Here is an 18,324-nt window from a genome sequence, read left to right as displayed (position 1 = left end):
AATTGAAATTATCCTGACAGGCTCCGTGGTTGTCCATCAGGCTCTGATTTCATTTTCCTACCCAGCCAAGAAATCTTTAGTCAACTGTTAATACCATGAGTACCAGTGTTCTCAATTGTTTTGCTCATTCCATTCCCTGTGTCTTGTCAATACACAGCACTGGGTAAATTCAACCAGTTGATTTCCTTCGATAGCCATAACAAAATAACATTTTCACATGGGTGTGTGTGTGTGTGTGATTTTTGCAGCCTTAAATGAGCCCCTAATTGCGCCATTTATTCAGTAAACAGTTATTGAGCCTTTCCTGTGTATGGGATATGAACTTAGGCTGAGGATAGAAAGTTACATACAACAGGCCCTGCCACCAAGACTTCATGGCTGGGAGGCTGGCACTGTGCATGGTAGGTTAAGCCTCTGCCTGCGACGCCAGCATCCCTTGCAGGCGCTGCTTCAGATCTCAGCTGCTCCTTTTCCTGACCAGCTCTCTGCTGATGGCCTAGGAAAGCAATGGAAGATGGCCCAGGTACTTGGGCCCCTGCACCCACTTGGGAGACCCTGAAGAAGCTCCTGGTTCCTAGCTTTAGATCAGCCCAGTTCTGGCCATTGTGGCTATTTGGGGAGTGAACTAGCAGATGGAAGACCTCTCTGTGTCTTTCTCTGTAACTCTGCCTGTAAAATAAATAAAATAAATCTTTGAAAAAAAATTTTAAATGCTTCATAGTATGGAAGTTAAGACAGATTCCATTAATTGCTAGTTTTCCAATCCTGACCTCATTTTCAGCAGATGACTTGTCTCTTAGTTCATGGATAAAATGGAAGTGTAAGTGTTTTCAAACTTTCCTCTTCTCACAATACAAACACTAGACAGGGAACTTCAAAATGTTTATGGGAAAATGGAATTAAAAGATGAGTTTTGGATTCTGGCTTAGGATGCCCACATCTCATATCAGAATGCATGGGTTTGGGGCTGGTGCTGTGGAGCAGTAGATTAAAGCCCCTGCCTGCAGTGCCGACATCCCATATAGGTGCCGGTTCTAGTCCTGGCTGCTCCACTTCCGATCCAGCTCTCTGCTATGGCCTGGGAAAGCAGTAGAAGATGGCTCAAGTCCTTGGGCCCCTGCACCCTTGTTGGAGACCTGAAAGAAGCTCCTGGCTCTGACCGTTGGAGCCATTTGGGGAGTGAACCAATAGATGGAAGACTCTCTCTCTCTCTCTTCTCTCTGTAACCTTTTCAAATTAATTAAAAAAAAAAAAAAATGCTCCCCAGCTCCACTCTTGACCCCAGCTTCTAATGGGGATGCAGAGACGACAGTGATCCCTCAAATAACTGGACTCCTGCGTGGGAGCTCCGGATTGCTTTTCTGGCTCCTGGCTTCTGCCCACTCCCAGCAGCAGCAGGGCAGGCATTTAGGGAAGGAACCAGCAGATTGGATGGGAGCTTCTCTCAGCCCCACCTCCCTCTTTAAAAAAAAAAAAAAAAAGTTTCTCCAAGATGTTTATTTTGGTGCCAAACAAAATTTGAAATCAATGAATAGTTTTTCCGTAACTTGTGTTTCCATGGATGATCTGAGACTCCTCCTGTTTTGTTCTTTTTTCACCATTTAGTAGGCCAGACCGGCTATGTGTGCTCTTGATCGCGTTTCTTTGGCTTCTTTTTTTCCTTCTTTTTTATATTTTCCTCTTTTATCCTTAGTCCCTCCTTTGGTTCCCTTTGGTTAGCCTGGCAGCCTGTTTGAGTCCCCTCTTCCTTCCCCCATTTTGAAAAAACCTCAAGCTTCTGATCTAGTTCCTTTCATTTCCAAAGTTCCTACGGTAGTTTATGCTCATTTTTTTTCTTCCAGGATGCACTCCTTAAGCCCCTGTTTGGCACCCATTATTTACCAAGACTTTTTTCTAATTAACATCAGCAACCCAGTTGCCAGCCCCAGTCATCTTTGAGTAGCCGGCCCCCTAGGCCTCTCTGCGGCAATATTCTCCTGACCACCGCGTCCTATAGCTTCCTTCCCATGGGGTGACGTCGACGCTCTTGGTTCTCCTCCATAGTCACCTGGTGCTCAGATGTTGATTTTCTGTTCCTTGTTCCTTCTCCCCCTTAAGTCCTGTCCACTCTTACCTAAATGATGACAACTCCCAAACCTCGAGTCCTAGCTTTTGTCTTGTCCTGGATACCTGCAGGACATTTTCATCTGGACGTCCTGCACATGTTAGAAGGACAGTCTTTTCTGATCCATGTCTCACTTAACAGTATCACCTAGCCCTTGAACACTCATACTTAAAACCTCAGTCGGCCTTTAGTGCTGTCTCTGAGGCAGAGCAACAGAGATTGGAAAGAGAGAAGAGCGCTTTGATCTGCTTCCCCAAAATGCCGACAATAGCCAGGGCTGGGCCAGGCTAAAGCCAGGAACCGGGAACTTCACCAAGGTCTCTCTCGTGGGTGGTAGACACCCAGGTACTTGACCATCATCATCTTCCTCCCAGGATGCACATTAACAGGAAGCTGGATCAGAATCAGAGGCAGAACTTGAATCCAGACACATCAGTGTGGGAGGGGGAGTCCCAAGTGGCAGCTTAACCCACTGTGCCGCAGTGTCCACCCCATGGCCTCGGCCTCCCTACTGATCTCCCTGAGCCCCATTCAGCCACTGTCATGTTGCTGCCAGGCCCCTGCCTAAAATCCTTTGCTTTTTACAAAAAGGCTAAGCTCCTGGCTGCAGGATTGGAAAACCTCTCCAGTCTGGTCTGGCCCCGGTCTCATACCGCTTTATTCTCACTTCCCTCACCCCCAGCACAGTCTGCTTTGTGTTTATATCTCCGTGCCACGCTCATGCTCCTTTCTGGGGTGATGGAAATACCCTTCCTCTGAAGCCCTCTCTGGGCACCTCCCCCCTATTTTCTGTGCCTTAGGCTGAATCAGCTGATTTCTTCCTTCTGTTTGGATGGCTCCTTGTTGATACGCCTAATATAATAAATTTTATGCTTGCTTGCTAATGTGTGTATGCACCTGCTTTTCTAAGTTTCTAGAGGGCTGGAATCACACTTCCATCTTTTGTAGGCCCAGGACCTAATGAAATACCTTTTTTTTTTTTTTTAGAGTGAGATCTAATTATTTGCTGAATTGAATGAATAAACAACTCCCTGTAGCCCCTTACTCAGCAGGATCACCGCTGCCTTGAATCCCGAGTCCCTGATGAGGTTGGCTGTGAATGTGCAATCCAGGAAGCCTTTCCTCTGGGGCTGGAAGCCTCCTCCAGGCTCTTCCTACCCAGCACCCACATCCTCACTCCTGCTCTCAGCATCTCTAGGCATGGTTTTTCTGCCTTTGAAAAGGGTTTTCAGCGTAGACGCTGCCTTTCTTGGCCTGCTCCCACCCTGAAGGAGTTGTCTGAGACACTCCAGACAAAAGAAGCTATTTGACCTTCAACTCCACCCACCGGTTACCACCCTCCTTCCCAGACTGATCTGATCTGGGAGCCCACAGACAGCTGCACATTCCTCCTCCCCGGCATGGCCCCGCAGGCTCCTGGAAGGGCACGGGGAAGGACGGGCAGCCCCCTCCAGCCCTGGCCGTCCCTGCAGTGGCAGTTTTACAGCCATTGGAGCGTTTGTTCTCCCCTTTGCACGCAGCAACCCAGGAGGAGAAAGGCCCCCCGAAACGAAAGTGTCTATCCTCATCGCTGGCCTCAGCCAGGTCACTCTGAGGAAGGGTTTCTGGGCTGCACCAGGGGGACAGAAAGCTGGGGAAACACTGCTTCTCCCCCACCCCCATTCGCCTGGGAGCCAGCTGCTCACAGGTGTGGAAATAATTTCCAGTTCACTAGTTTCTCACTTTGGGCAAGAGTCTGCTGGGGCTGGACTCCTGTGTCCGTTGCAGCCGAAGCCACAGGCCTTCTCCGTGCGCACCCTGTGTTCTCTCCTCACACCCCGTGTCCTCCCTTCACTGCATCGGATTCCTCCCCAGAGGTGTACTGTGGGCATCCCTCTGCCCCCAGCGCAGCCTGGAGTTTCTCCCATGTCTGCTGACCTCTGGTGGTGACAGGGTGAACTGTACCCTCCTTTTCTAGTTAGTGGCCCGCCGGCAGGTAATGGTGCATATTTTCTCAACGATCCAAATATTAAGTGAAAATATCTCTTTTATTGCTGAATTTTACATAGTTTTTTCAGGCAGCATGGTGTATTACAAAGAACAAAGCCTGGGCTTCAGAGTCATTTACCTAGGTTCAGGTCCGACTCGACCTTGGGCAGCCTACCTAAACTCACTTTTCCTAACTACCTGTGCAGGAGAAGTGAGATGATTGTCAAAGAATAGATGTAGCTGCACCCTAGCACATGGTGTGTGCCCAGTTAAAAAAAAAAAAAAAAGAGTTAACCTTTCAATAATGATGTGAATCAATGTGATTTTAACTCTGGGGAATTTTATATCCTTTCTAGTTCCTGAGTTTGGAAGACTGGAACTCTGGGCTGTGATGCTGCTCTCTGCCCAGAGACCTGCAGATGTGACCCCTGAATGTATGGTTCCAAGGTCTTTGGTTTTTCTAAGCCTGAGAAGTGGCCAGCAGGGCACCCTCTCAAAGTCAGCCAAAGGCAGCGGATTGCAGTCAGGCATCACCAGGCTCTCCGCCGGGCCTCCACGGCCCCTTCCTCCCACCGTGCAGAGGAAAGAGGAGGTGACTGAAGCGAGGAGGCTATGAGATTGGTTCTCGCTCCTCCCTTTCTTCCCCTGCTCTCCCCCCACCCACCCTCTCCCCCACAGCAGCCTTCTCCCTGGAGACTGGGATAGGACGGAGGGGGCGGAGTTGGGGACGGAGGGACCTGAAGCCCCACAGCGCCCTGTATGTAAAGGGAGCGCTGGCCGCACTGGCTCGTACTCTCCTGCAGCGGCTGCCACCCTGCGGCAGGATGCTGGGCACTCTGGGGCTTTGGGCACTGCTTCCTGCGGCTGTGCAGGGTAAGTGCCCACAGAGAGGGGCAGGGTCTTTCCTGTCACCCCATACAGGGAGGGGGCACCGTGAGGAGATGGCGAGAGGGCTGGATGAGTGAGGGTGAAGGGTAGATCCATGTGTCCCGATGGTGGGGTTCAGGTTCCAGGCCTCGGCTGACCCCATGTCCTCCTGTGGCTTCACTCTACTGACCCTGGGATATGAAAATCTATCTATATATATATGCTTTGTCTATCCTTTTGGCTACTGTTTTTGCCCCAGCATTCACTCCCGTTTTGAATCCTCCCCTTCCCCCATCCTGGGCCTCAGCACCCCCAAACAGGAGGACCTGTGTGTTCTTTGAGGCCCCTGGAGTGCGGGGAAGCACAAAGACACTGGGGGAGCTGCTAGATGCAGGACCAGGGCCCCCCAGGGTTATCCGCTGCCTCTACAGCCGCTGCTGCTTTGGGATCTGGAACCTAACCCGAGACCGGGCACAGGTGGAGATGCAAGGTGAATGGCAGGTGATAGCTAGGGTGGGGGTGGGCGGCGCTGAGGAGGAAGGGGGAAATGGAATGTTGGAGGGAAAGAAAAGCCCACGTGAGTTGGAAGGGACGCCTTTGATAGAGAAGGGATTCATCCCAGACCCGGCTGAGTTCTCTCCCCCACTCCTTCTCTCTCTCCTCTTCCCCAAACCCAACCCTCAGGATGCCGAGACAGTGACGAGCCGGGCTGTGAGTCCCTTAGCTGTGACCCGAGTCCCCGAGCCCACGCCAGCTCTGGCTCCACTCTCTTCACCTGCTCCTGTGGTGCTGACTTCTGCAATGCCAATTACAGCCATCTGCCTCCTCTGGGGGGCCCTGGGACTCCTGGCCCCCAGGGTCCCCAGGCTGCCCCAGGTAGCTACAACCCAGGGGTACTGGAACCCCGTGGGGGTTGGGGTCTAGGTTAGCATGAGAGGCAGAAACAGGGCCAGTTCTCACCCTACCTCCCTGCCCCAAGCTTTCCTCCTCCTGGCCTTGGGAAGTTGGTTGCCCTGGTGACGGGAGATAAGGGGGCTGGCGACCAAGGTGGGGGTGGGTTGAGAAGCAAGCTCGGTGAGGAGGGGAAGAAGAGCCAACTGCAGGGTTTGGGGCAGGGCTCGCCAGGCTGGTTCTTGCCTTCATGTCCAGGTGAGTCCCCCTGGATGGCACTGGTGCTGCTGGGGCTGGTCCTGCTGCTGCTGCTGCTGCTGCTAGGCGGTATCGTCGTGGGTACTGATCTGCCCCCCCCCCCCCCGCCCCAAAGTTCCAATCCCTCTCCAGGCACCTCTCACCCCGACCCCTGACCTCTCACCAAAACTCCCGCCCCACAAAGGCCCCTTCCCGGTCTCCGTGCCCGTGTACCCTTAACCCCACGGCTCTTCTCTGCCCCAGCTCTGCTCCAGCGAAAGGCCTACAGGGTGCAGAGTGCGCCAGAGCCAGAGCCAGACTCAGGCAGGGACTGCAGTGAGGAGCTGCCGGAGCTGCCCCAGCTGTGCTTCTCCCAGGTGCCCCAGGGAGGGAGGGAGGGCTGGGTTCTTCTGGGTCCTCCTGGAGGTTGTGCTGGGGAGGAAGCCTGGCCCTGGTCCTAGCTCAGAGGTCCACACCCAGCACAGGTTCCCCACCAGGTCATCCGGGAAGGAGGTCACGCGGCAGTGTGGGCTGGGCAGCTACAAGGGGAGCTGGTGGCCATCAAGGTCTTTCCCCGGAGGGCCGTGGCCCAGTTCCGAGCTGAGAGAGCCTTGTATGAGCTGCCGGGCCTGCAGCACAACCACGTTGTCCGATTTATCGCTGCTGGCCAGGGGGGACCCGGCCCCCTGCCCTCTGGGCCCCTGCTGGTACTGGAACTGCACCCTAAGGTAAGCACCAAGGAATGTGTGCCTATGTTTTTTTGTTTTGTTTTTTGAAAGTCAGAATTACACACACACAGAGGAGAGGCAGAGAAGGAGGTCTTCCATCTGCTGCTTCACTCCCCAGATGGCTGCAATGGCTGGAGCTGGGCTGATCTGGAGCCAGGAGCTTCTTCCAGGTCTCCCACGTGGGTGCAGGGGCCCATGGACTTGGGCCATCCTCCACTGCTTTCTCAGGCATAGCAGAGAGCTGGATGGGAAGTGGAGCAGCAGGGACTAGAACTGGCGCCCATATAGTATGCTGGCACTGCAGGCAGCAGCTTTTCCAGCTACGCCACAGCGCTGGCCCCACCTGTATGTTTATACGGGGTCAGGGGTTGCATGGAAGCTAGACCCTAGCCGCACTTCCTCTTTTGCTTCATATTTTCTCTAAAACACTAAAGGTGATTTTTCTTTTTCATTACACAAATTATACATGTTAATATTTTTAGTCCATATATTAGATACAGCAAGGCAGAAATTAAAATATTCCCAACTTTAAAGAAAATCATTGTTAAAGAAATACCTCCAAAGGCAGCCCTTGGAATGCCTGCATCCCTTGTCAGAATGTCTGGGTTTGAGTCCAGCTCCACTTCTGATTCCAGCTGCCTGTGAATGTGCACCCTGGGAGATACTGATGACTCAAGTACTTTGGGTCCCTGTTACCCATGTAGGAGACCCGGATGTCGTTCCTGGCTCCTGGCTTCGGCCTGGGCCAACCCTGGCTGTTGTGGGTATTTGGAGGAAAGTGAATCAAGCTGATGGAAAAATCTCTCTCTGTGTTCCTCTGGCTTTCAAATAAATACAAAATAAATAATGCTGGGGCCAGTGCTGTGGGCACTCTGGCGTAGCAGGTTAAAGCCCTGACCTGCAGCACTAGCATCCCATATGAATGCCAGCTCTGGTCCCGGCTGCTCCACTTCTGATCCAGCTCACTGCTGGTGCACCTGGGAAAGCGGTGGAGGATGGCACAAGTCTTTGGACCCCTTCGCCCATGTGGGATAACCAGTGGAGGCTCCTGGCTCCTGGCTTCAGATCGGCTCAAGCTCCAGCTGTTGCGGCCATTTAGGGAGTGAACCAGTGAATGGAAGAACTCTCTCTCTCTCTGTCACTACCTCTCTCTGCAACTCCGTTTTTTCAAACAAATAAAACAAATCTTTAAAAAAAAAAAAAAGCAGAAATGCCTCTAGGCATTTAGGCATTGCCCTCCAAATTTGCTCATGTCTTCACTCAACAACAAATACTTACAAACTATATGGCAAGCGCTCTACTCAATACCAAGAAAAACAGTCACTGCCTTTACAGATTTTCTAGTTGGAGCGGAGGTAGAAATGGATCAAGTGAAGAAAAATAAGAGACAAAAATGTTGCGTGTTCTAAGTGCTAAAAGAGAGGGCCGTGATCCTGTAAGAGAAAATACGAGGGGGAGATCAAGAGCAACAAAGGCGGAAGACCAGCTCAAGATCTGAAGCTCTTCCTGAATTCCACACCTTTTCCCCATCTACTTTGCACTATGCATTGCATAGGAAGTTTCAACACATTTTTTGAGGATTTATTTTATTTATTTGAAAGGCAGAATGACACAGAGGGAGAGACAGAGAGAAAGAGGTCTTCCATCTGCTGAATCACCCCCTAAATGGCCACAGTGGCTAGGGCTGGGTGGTCAGGCCAAAGCCAGGAGCCAGGAGCTTCTGGGTCATCTGCTGCTTTCCCAGGCGCATTGGCAGGGAGCTGGAGCAGCGTGGAGCAACCGAGATTCCAACTGGTGCTCTGATATGGGATGTTGGCATCGCAGGGGGCAGCTTAACCTGCTGGCCCCTATGCGTACTTTCAAACTTAACCTCCACAAATGCACTATAAAGTAGGAGTTATGATCCACCCGGGGCCCAGGAAAGGAGAGTTTGCCTGGTATCCGGGTGACCAGAGGGCTCTCCTGTTATCTGTGCTACTTCTCTCCTCTTTACCGCTCCGTCAGGGCTACCTGTTTTTTCCCACGTTTCCATGTAGCCCCGCCTCTCCGGTTTAAGTTTCGGTGCCCACATGCTGTGGCCCCCTTCCTGCCCTGGATCAGCTCCTCCACCCCTGGAATCTTAAATTCTGGAAAGCCCCCTCTCTTCGACCTCATGGCTACTGGCCCAGCCCAAAAAGTATTGTTTGTTTAAGCTTCTCTCTCTGCCCCCCACCCCACCCTGCAGCATTAGTCATTCTTATTCTATGCCCTTGACACTGAGTGCGGGTTCCTATCCTGGGGTTTATTGCACACTCTGTATTTTATGGGACTGTTATCTCTCACCAGACCCTGGGCATCCCGGTGTCTGAGCAAACTGCTCCTCTCCCTTCTATTACAATTTGCTCTTCTCTCACCCTTCCCGTGGACTCTGGCCGCCTCAGGCCAGCCGGGTCATGAGCAATGCCTTTGTGCAGCTCATCCAGCCTTCTCTGTTTCCGCCTTTGTCCTCTGAGTCAGGGTAGGGTGGTGGTGGACAGTGAGCGATGCGTGAGTCAGCCTGGATTCAAGGTCCACGTGCTCACTCACAGACCTCAGAGAAGTCAGTTTCACTCTGTAAATCTCAGCCGTCTCGTGGAGGCCCTAGGAGCACCCACCTCCTAGGGTCGTGGTAAGGATTACAGGAAGCCCTGCGCACAGGGCTGAGCCACAGGGCATGCTCGGAACACCTGACCCGCACTTGCTGCTTGTCGCATCAGTCTGACTGAGGCTCACTCTCACCCCCCATGCTGCCTGTGTCTTGGCCTGGATTTGTCTGGGTGTCTGCTGGGGAGATGTGGAGGGGGTGAACTGATGTCTGTTCTCTAGGATGGAGCTCTGTGTGCCCCATCCTTCCCTCTGCCTCCCCACCCCCCAGGGCTCCCTGTGCCAGTACCTGAGCCAGCACACCAGTGACTGGGGAAGTTCCCTGAGGATGGCTCTGTCTCTAGCCCAGGGCCTGGCATTTCTCCATGAGGAGTGCTGGCAGGATGGTAGGTGAGCTGGGAGCAGGGAAGCAGCCACACTGTTAGGTTTCCGATGCTCCCTTAGCTTGGAGGGGCCCCACTGGGAGAAGATCTGTGACCTTGAACCTTGGGTTTCCTCACAGGCCAGTACAAGCCTGGTATTGCCCACCGAGATCTGAGCAGCCAGAATGTGCTCATCCGGGAAGATGGGTCATGTGCCATTGGAGACCTGGGCCTGGCCTTGGTGCTCCCTGGTTTCGCTCAGCCCCGTGCCTGGGCCCCTTCGCAGCCCCGAGGCCCAGCGGCCATCATGGAGGTGAGTGCCCTGGGTAAGGGTGAGGCCCAGGGTGCCGGATGGAGTCCTTGGGATAGAGCAGCAGGATTTACAATGGGCAGGATGTTTGCTGAGTCTGGAGCTGGGTGCGGGGGAGGTACAGTGCAGCAGTGAGGGTCTGGCAGAGGTGATTCTTGGCCCTCCACACCGCCCTCTTCAGGCCGGCACACAGAGGTACATGGCGCCAGAGCTCCTGGACAAGTCCCTGGACCTCCAGGACTGGGGCACTGCCCTCCGGCGAGCCGATGTCTACTCCCTGGCCCTGCTCCTGTGGGAGATCCTGAGCCGCTGCCCGGATTTGAGGCCTGGTACGGATGGCGGCAGGGGGTTGGACCCCTCCCCGGTTCCCCTTTGACCCATTTTAGGGGCCAACCACGTCCTGACCTTGTTCTCAGAAAGCTATGACCTTTTTCTTCCTGGCTTTTCCACACGGAAGGGAAACTGACCCCCCTCCCCGCCACCTTCCCCCAGACGGCAGACCACCACCCTTCCAACTGGCCTATGAAGCAGAACTGGGCAGCTCCCCCACCACCTGTGAGCTGTGGGCCCTGGCAGTAGAGGAGAGGAGGCGCCCTGACATCCCATCCTCCTGGTGCTGCTTTGCCACAGTAAGAGGCCACGGGCAGGTGGCCTAGGGATCTGGAGCAAGGGGGGTTGCTGGGCGTGAGCTTCAAGGACGCCCCTGTCAGGGCCAAGTTCATCTGCTCCTATCTCCTCCCATATGCCCCACTTCCTAGTTCACATTCAGCTGGAACTGGGCAAACTTGCTCTTCTACCCTAACACAGCCTGCTCCCTGCACTGGAGACCCATGACATTGTCCCGCCCAGCCTTGGGCAGTCTCTCCCTCCTCACTGCCACCAATTAGCCCTGCTCCTCAATCCTCCCCACCAGGAAGCTCTCCCTGCCTCTGTTCCTGCCCCAAGGTGCCCCTCCCTGGCTCTCTACTCTGCCCCAAGGTGCTGGTTCTCCTAGCGCACGGGAGCCCAGGATTCAATGCAGTTGCTCCTCGCTCTGGCCTGTATATCTGTTTCTGCTGCGAGGGGACCACAGTAAAAGCCAGTTCTAGGGGCAAAGGGCCTGCAGATAGCATCCTAAACAGGCTGCCCCTTCTCCTGCTACCTGGTCTGTCGGTTAGATGACAGAAGCCAGGCAGCGGTTGTAAAAGACCCTGGGGAAGGAGGGTGGATTTCCTATTAGCAAGTTGAGCTATCCAAGCAAATTAGCTCTTTTGGAGGAAAGATGGACCCTCTGGAAGGCTCTCAGGCAGCTGTCTCAGCGAGAGGGAGAGGAGGGAGGCTCCAGGGAGAAACAGCAGCGGCACTGAAGATGCCTGTAGCCTTGGAGCCACTCAAGCTCCTGGGGTCAAGCCTGCCTCCTGCTCCCCCAGGACCCCGGCGGGCTCAGGGAGCTGCTGGAGGACTGCTGGGACGCAGACCCGGAAGCGCGGCTGACGGCTGAGTGTGTCCGGCAGCGCCTGGCGGCCCTGGTTCATCCTCAGGAGGCCCAGCCCTGCCCAGAGGGCCGTCCACACGGCCGCCCAGAAGACTGGCCCCCTGCTCCTGCCCCTGCTCTCCTCCCCGGCAGCCCGCAGCCGGGTGCCTGCCACTTCGGTGTTCAGCAAGGCCCTTGCTCCAGGAACCCCGGAGCTGCCTGTGCCAGTTCTCACGTGTAGATAAGCAGTTTGTGTGTAATCCACCTATAAACGTAAACATGGCACTGGTACACCTGTCTGCTTGCCTCTTCACTGCCTTCCCACTCCCCAGTTTGTTAGGCAGGAAGTTAGATATTAGCTTATGTGTGTGTGTGAGACAGGCCTGAAGACCAGCACCCACTGTGGAAGCCCCAGGAGCCCGGCATCTTGCACATCAGAGTCCTGCCCAGACCCTGGTAACCTCCCAGGTGGTCCCACCCCTTCCCCCAAGGCAAACTCCCAGGAGAATTCTCTCTCCTCAGGACCAAAGGGGTTACCTGACCTGATAACACAGGGCAATAAAACCTTCTCAGAGGCCCCTTGCCAGCAAACCTGGGGAGGAATTTGCAAATTTTCACCCAACAAACCCTTCCGCCAGGGCTCCCCCTCCTTTGTCCTGGAGGAGAGGGGGAGGTGGGTAAACAGACTCCCTTAAAAACCAAGGGAGTCCAAACAGGCCTCGAGCTCAGCGCTCTCTCTGCTGAGCCACCGGCCTGGCCTGCCCAGATGTATTCTCTCCATTCAACCATGTGACCTCGCTCTCCCCCTGTCCCAGCAACTGGGCGCTCTCTGTCTGTTCTCTCCGTTCTGACGGATGCCCTGTCCCCAATAAAGCCTCATCACTTTGCTCTCTGTCTCATGCCTGAATTCTTTCTTGCGTGAAGAACCGTGGCCTTTGCTTCTGTGGCCTCCCCCCCCACCCCCGTGACAAATTCACTGACCCTCTTGTGGGCACTCAGTCCACTGACCCTGACCATGGGCAGATGTGCACAGGAAGGAAATAAAGTCCACTCTCCTAACTCACACCCTTGGGTCTGCCTCCCTTCTGGGACCCTCTCGTAGCTCTTCTTTTCCTTCTTCCTCAGCGCTTATTTAAACAGTGGGATGGGGCTCATGCTAGGTGCTGGGGAAAGAGAGCTGAACACAGTGAAGTCACTGCCCTGAAGCTACCCAGAGACCTGCAGTCCACCTTGCTGGGGTTCTGTACAGCGTCCTGGGAGCACCAGGGGAGGCCTGAGCAGGAAGCATTCATGGACCTGGGACAATGAGGGGGTCTGGACCGAGCAGGAGCGCAGGGTGCAGAAGGGGGTGCTCCTGGCCCAATCAGGAAAGGTGGTGTTAGGTAGGAAGTCAGATATGAGCTTATGTGTGTGTAACATAAAGGCCTAAAGAGTTGACATCTATGCATCTCAAAGTTATCCTGATAGCTTTCTCAGGGGCAGTCCAGTATCTGCATCCTGCCCTGCCCCCTTCTGCCTGGTAACCTGCCAGGTGGGGGTCTCCGCCCCTTCTGCCTGATAATCTGTCAGTTAGGCTTCCTCCTGTCTGATACCTTCAGAGCGAAAACTCAGATAGGAGTTTTTTAGTATTTACATCCATAAAGTCTTTTGTTCCAGGAGATGTGTGAAGACAAAGACCCATCTCCTTAAAAACCTCAGGCCTCAAATGGACTGCGTGCTCAGTCCTCTGCCTCCATGCTGAGCCGCCCACCTGGCCTGCCCAGGTGTAATCTCTCCACTCAACCATGTAACCTCGCTCTCCCCCCCAGTCCGAGTGACTGGGCGCTCTCTCTCAGGTTCTGTTTGGAGAGGTGCCCATCCCTTTTTATGGATGTCCCTTCCCTAATAAACCTTGCTGTTTTACTTTCCACTACTCTCTGTCTCACACCTGAATTCTTTCTTGCGTGAGGACAAGAACCCTGCCATTCTCCAGTAACAGTAGCGCTGCAGAAAAGCTAAGTAATCCGGACAACACAAGTGTGGGGGCATGGTGGGAGTTGGGGAATGTGGAGGCCAGGCCTGGGCGTCCTGAGGCGCTCAGCCTCCATTTCTGTCTCTGTGCCTGTTTTCCCCTAATCTAGGCTTATTTACCACTCTACAGCTAGTTAACAAAAAAAAAAAAAAAAAAAAAAAAAAAAAATTGTTTATACAAGAGAGACAGAGAAACATAGATCATCTGTCTGCTGGTTCACTCCCCAAATGCCTGCAACAGCCAAGGCAGGGCCAGGCTGAAGCCAGGAGCCAGGAACTTAATCTGGGTCACCCATGTGGGTGGCAGAGACTCAGGCATTCAGGTCACCATCAGCTGCCTCCCAGGGTGCCCATTAGCAGGAAGCTGGAACAGAAGTAAAGTAGCTGGGACTCGAACCAGGCACTGAAATAGGGGCTGCAGGTGTCCCAGCGGGCATCCTAACTGCCAGGTCAAATGCCTGCTCCTGCCCTGGATATGTTTTTGTTACAACTTTTATTATGTCTCTGCCCAACAGTCTATTCGTGTTTTCCATGACACTCCTGTAAACATTTTTACAGAGGAGAAAGCCACTATGAAACAGTTTGGATACAGTTTAAATGTTGAGCGTCCTACAAAGGCCTGCCTGTTTTAGGAGGCGGGTCCTAGTGGCCCGGGAAGGCAGTGGAGGATGGCCCAAGTCCTTGGGCCCTGCACCCGCATGGGAGACCAGGAGAAACACCTGGCTCCTGGCTTCGGATCAGCGAGATGCGCTGGCCGCAGCACGCCAGCCGCAGCGGCCATTGGAGGGTGAACCAACGGCAAAAAGGAAGACCTTTCTCTCTGTCTCTCTCTCTCTCACTATCCACTCTGCTTGTCAAAAAATAAATAAATGAATAAAAAAAATTTTTTTAAAAAAAAGAGCCCCTTAGGTCCTGGGAGCGTGCCCTAGGAAGTTAATTGTGTGTGACCTCTTAAGAAAGCCCTTAAGCCGGGGTCTGGTCCCACTCCTCTGCTCCCTCTCCACCTCTGCCTGTGTTCTGCTATTGTCACTCATTCATTGGCTTCACTAGAGCCCAGCTCATGGGGCTGTTCAGTCTTGGCCTTGAACCTCCCAAGCTGTGAGTCAGATAAACCTTTTCTTTTCTTTCTTTCTTTCTTTATTATTTTTTTTTTTTTGACAGGCAGAGTGGACAGTGAGAGAGAGAGAGAGACAGAGAGAAAGGTCTTCCTTTTACCATTGGTTCACCCCCCCAATGGCCGCTGTGGCCGGTGCGCTGCAGCCAGCGCATCGTGTTGATCCGAAGCCAGGAGCCAGGTGTTTCTCCTGGTCTCCCATGCGGGTGCAGGGCCCAAGCACTTGGGCCATCCTCCACTGCACTCCTGGGCCACAGCAGAGAGCTGGACTGGAAGAGGAGCAACCGGGACAGAATCCAGCACCCCGACCAGGACTAGAACCCCGGTGTGCTGGCGCCGCAGGTGAAGGATTAGCCTATTGAGCTGCGGCGCCGGCCAACCTTCTCTCTTTATACAGTTAGTTTTATTGGGCATTTTATGATACTAATGAAAAGCTGACTAATAGACAAGGGCTCAGAGAAATTTAGAAATGTGTCCGAGCAGGGCTGGGGTTATGGTGTATCAGGTTAAAGCCCCGGCCTGCACTGCCAGCATCCCATGGGGGCGCCAGTTGGTGTCCTGGCTGCTCTACTTCTGATCCAGCTCCTGTTAATGGCCTGGAAAAAGCACTGAGAGATGGCTCAAGTGCTTGGGCCCCTGTACCCCACATGGGAAACTTGGATGAAGTTCCTGGCTTTGGCCTGGCCCAGCCTTGACCATTGTAACCTTCTGGGGAGTGAACCAGCAGATGGAAGATCTCTCTCTCTCTCTCTCTCTCAGCCTCTCCCTCCTTCTCTCACTCTCTTTAACTGTCTCAAATAAAGAAATATTTTTTTAATGAAATGTGTCTGAGGTCACACAACTTTTTTAAAAAAATATTTATGAAAGGCAGAGTTACAGAGAGGCAGAGGGGGAGAAAGAGAGAGAGAGAGAGATCTTCCACCCACTAATTCACTCTCCCAATGTCAATGGCCAGAGCTACACCAATCTGAAGCCAGGAGCCAGGAGCCAGGAGCTTCTTCAGAGTCTCCCATGTGGGTGCAGAAGCCCAAGGACTTGGGCCATCTTCTGCTGCTTTCCCAGGCCATAGCAGAGCTGGATTGGAAGTAGAGCATCCGGGACTCAAACCAGTACCCATATGGAATGCCAGCACTGCAGGCAGCAGCTTTACCCACTATGTCACAGTGGCAGCCCCCCCCACAACTTTTAAATAAGAGGGGGCTGGAGTTGTGGCACAGTGGGCTGATGCCGGCATCCACCCACTTCCTCTCCCATTGGCTGACCACTTCTGACCCAGTTCTCTGCTGATATACCTAGGGAAGGAGAAGATGATGCCCCAGGTACTTGGGCCCTGATAGAATTCCTGGCTCTTGGCTTTGGCCTGGCCCAACCACAGCCATTGTGGTCAGCTGGAGAGTGGACCAGCAGATGGAAGACCTCTCTCTCTCTCTCTCACCCTCTCCATCTTTCCTTGTCTCTATTGTTCTGACTCTAAAATAAATACATAAAATAATTTAAAAATTATGTTTAGGACAACTCCATAAATTATGAGAAGTAGATAATGCTACATGAAAAGAATATATAATGGGCACCGGGTTCTAGTCCTGGTTGCTCCTCTTCTAGTCCAGCTCTCTGCTGTGGCCTGGGAGGGCAGTGGAGGATGGCCCGGGTGTTTGGGTCCCTGCATCCGCATGGGAGACCGGGAGGAGGCAGCACCTGGCTCCTGGCTTCGGATAGGCACAGCGCCAGCCAAAGCAGCCATTTGGAGAGTTCACCCTGGCCACAGCAGAGAGCTGGCCTGGAAGAGGGGCAACTGGGACAGGATCGGTGCCCTGACTGGGACTAGAACCTGGTGTGCCGGCGCCGCAAGGCGGAGGATTAGCCTGTTGAGCCGCGGCGCCGGCCGGTACCTGTTCAGTTCTGCTCAAAATTGTCAAGGTGGGGCTGGCATTGTGGCACAGCAGGTTAAGCTGCCACTTGCAAAGCTGGCTTATCATACCGAGTCCCCGCTGCTATGCTTCCGGTCCGGCTTCCTGCTAATGCTTCTGGGAAAGCAGTGGGAATGGCGCTAGTACATGGACCCCTGCCACCCCTGTGGGAGGACACCTTGGCTTTGGCCTGGCCCAGGCCTGGCTGTTGCAGCCATTTGGGGAGTGAACCAGTACATGGGAGAGCCCCTCTCCCACCTCCCAGCCTCTCTGTCACTCTCCCTTTCAAATAAACAAATAAATCTTAAAAAAAAAAAAAAAAAAAGAAAGAAAAGAAAAAAAGTCAAGGTTATCAAAAACAAAGTCTGAGAAATTGTCAAAGCCGAGAGAAACCTGAGGAGTCATGATGATTTGATATCATGTGTCCTGGACAGACTCCCAGAATAGGAAAAGGACATCAGGCAAAAACTAATGAAATCTGAACAAAGTATGGGATTTATTTCAAAATCACATCTCAACATTGGCTTGCTCATTACAACAAACATACCAATCTAGGATAAGGTATTTATAATAGGAGGAGATGGGTATATATAGAAACTCTGTACTAGTTTCATAATTTTTTTTTGGTAAATCTAAAACCATTCTATGGGCCAGCATAGTGGCACAGCAGGTGAAGCCCGTGCCTGTGACACCAGCATCCCATGTGAACACCAGTTCAAGTCCCGCTGCTCCACTTCCCATCCAGCTCCCTGCTGATGCACCTGGGAAAGCAGCAGAAGATGGCCCAAGTCCTTGGGCCCCTGCACCCAATGAGAAACCTGATGGAGTTCCAGGAGCCTGGCTTTGGCCTGTTCCAGACCTGGCTGTTGTGGCCATTTGGGGAGTGAATCAGTAGACAGATCTCTCTCCCTCTCTCTTGCCCTCTATGTCTCTCCCTCTCTGTCTCTGTTACTCTGCCTCTCAGGTAAATAAATGGATAAATATTTAAGAAATATAAAAAATAAAAGTTCCTAAAAAGGTTTACTGAAAAACAAAAAACAAACTATGACCATATCCTGAAATTCAGAGAGGCTGTAAATACAGAGACAAGGAGAGAGTTGTGGCAAGTATTATAATTTTTTTTAAAAATTATTTTATTTATTTGTAAGGCAGAGTTACAGAGAGGCAGAGGCAGAGAGAGAGAGAGAGAGAGAGAGAGGTCTTCCATCTGCTGGTTCACTCCCCAGATGGTCGCAATGATGGCTGGAGCTGCGCCAGTCCGAAGCCAGGAGCCAGGAGCTTCCTCTGGGTTTCCCACGTGAGTGCAGGGACCCAACAACTTGGGCCAGCGTCTACTGCTTTCCCAGGCCATAGCAGAGAGCTGGATCAGAAGTGGAGCAGCTGGGACTCGAACCTGTACCCATATGGGATGCCAGCCCTGCAAGTGACAGCTTTTACTGGCTATGCCACAGTGTTGGCCCCTTAAATATTATAATTTTTACTTGCTGTATTTTTGAATGGGCATGTTGTAGTATGTTATACTGAAGAAAAGCCAGAAAACCTAGAGTATAATCTTGGCTCTCCTTACTATGTTGCGAACACTGTCTCTCTTTCTCTTAAATATTTATTCATTTATTATTTATTTATTTATTATTATTTTTTATGTGATCATAGAAAACCTAGAGTATAATCTTGGCTCTCCTAACTATGCTGTGAACTCTTTTTTTTTTTTTTTTTTTTAAGATTTATTCACTTGTTTATTTGAAGAACAT

At 52.5% G+C, this 18,324-nt stretch overlaps 1 protein-coding gene across 2 annotated transcripts; it reads left to right on the top strand.

The window, feature by feature from the left end:
- Positions 1-4,896: 4,896 nt before the first annotated feature.
- AMHR2 (anti-Mullerian hormone receptor type 2) lies at positions 4,897-11,783 on the top strand. Of its 2 annotated transcripts, XM_062202162.1 has the most exons (11): positions 4,897-4,945; positions 5,247-5,429; positions 5,624-5,815; positions 6,089-6,169; positions 6,332-6,444; positions 6,565-6,795; positions 9,689-9,803; positions 9,920-10,092; positions 10,271-10,418; positions 10,582-10,718; positions 11,499-11,783. In XM_062202162.1, exons 1-11 carry the CDS (start codon positions 4,897-4,899, stop codon positions 11,781-11,783), a joined length of 1,707 nt encoding a protein of 568 aa, XP_062058146.1. The 2 variants fall into 2 exon arrangements, with proteins under 2 accessions (XP_062058146.1, XP_062058147.1); XM_062202163.1 differs by lacking the exon at positions 11,499-11,783 and having other exon boundaries at positions 10,589-10,668.
- Positions 11,784-18,324: the final 6,541 nt, after the last annotated feature.

This window comes from Lepus europaeus, chromosome 10 (genome assembly GCF_033115175.1).
Source record: "Lepus europaeus isolate LE1 chromosome 10, mLepTim1.pri, whole genome shotgun sequence".
Taxonomy (NCBI): Eukaryota; Metazoa; Chordata; class Mammalia; order Lagomorpha; family Leporidae; genus Lepus; species Lepus europaeus.
The sequence above is the reverse complement of the archived record's forward strand: the minus strand, read 5'-3'. Positions and strand labels throughout refer to the sequence as shown.